General features: G+C 29.9%; 1 protein-coding gene across 1 annotated transcript in view; it reads right to left on the minus strand.

Annotated features, from left to right (window-relative positions):
* Positions 1–654: 654 nt before the first annotated feature.
* LOC119587081 (28S rRNA (cytosine-C(5))-methyltransferase-like) overlaps positions 655–1061 on the minus strand; it is a 23957-nt gene continuing 23550 nt past the window's right edge. The window contains exon 8 of the mRNA XM_037935832.1: positions 655–1061. This exon is cut by the window's right edge and continues 1201 nt beyond it. Within this exon, the coding sequence (XP_037791760.1) occupies positions 938–1061 (124 nt within the window). The 3' untranslated portion in view covers positions 655–937.

The following is a 1061-nucleotide window of genomic DNA, read 5'->3' on the forward strand; positions in this document are numbered from 1 at the left end:
CTTAATTAATAAAAAAAATCCAACTTCCTTTTCATGAAGAAACTCAAAAATCATGAACAAATTCCACATTTTTATATATAAAGCATGGTAAATTTGTTTACTCAATATTTCACATGGCACACTATACTCTAGCTTTGCTCATATTTTTCCAACATTCAAAACAGGTTTCTTAACATTACTTGAAACAATATCACTATCAGATGCATGAAGGGAAATTCTGTATACACATTTAAATGCGTATACAGAATGGAACATGCCAGCTGACACTTATCAAATCAAGTGACATCCAACAGATTGTGAATTCTAAACATGTTTCCTACATCATTTTTCTCTATTGAATGCTTCACACTGCTTTGTTGAGCCACATCAGAGAAAAGTTTTCTCACATTTTTTTAATGTATATTAATGAATTCCTCTCCAGTTTTCTATATTTAAATCTGATTCCTCTTTAAAAGGATCTAAATTTCAAAACAATGGCTTGTGTCCACTGCTGAATCATCACAATTTTCATATTAAACTGATAGAATTGCACCTTAACCTTACTCTGCTTATCTCAGACTCTACTTGATCTCTGTTATTATCTGTAAAAACTGAAAAATCAAGTAGATTCTCATTACACATAAGCATAAGCATCAAAGTTTCCCTTGTTTTTTTTTCTTCTTCTTTTACCATCTAAAATTACTTATATGGAGTTTGTTTCTTGATGAGATTTATTAAGCAAGTTATTAAATAATACCAACCAGACTTGGGAAAATAAAAAGAAAAGGCCTTCACTTTTAACACTGATCATCAATAATGCTACAGAATGTCAAGTTATTTTCAAGGCATTCTTTGACAAAATTTTAACAAGTTTTCATCTTTTATCTTTCTATTTGGTCACCAATGTTATTTTGGGAATTAGTTTCAAGACATTCTATACCTATACTACTTTCTTCTTTTAGTCACTGCTATTACTTAGGGAATTTTTCTTTTTCTTCTTAAGAATATTTTCCTCAAGATTACTATTGTCTAAAAGATTATCATGAGGTATTCTTGAGCCTGATTCTGATTCTTTAGACCGC

Source organism: Penaeus monodon, chromosome 22 (assembly GCF_015228065.2).
Source record: "Penaeus monodon isolate SGIC_2016 chromosome 22, NSTDA_Pmon_1, whole genome shotgun sequence".
Taxonomy (NCBI): Eukaryota; Metazoa; Arthropoda; class Malacostraca; order Decapoda; family Penaeidae; genus Penaeus; species Penaeus monodon.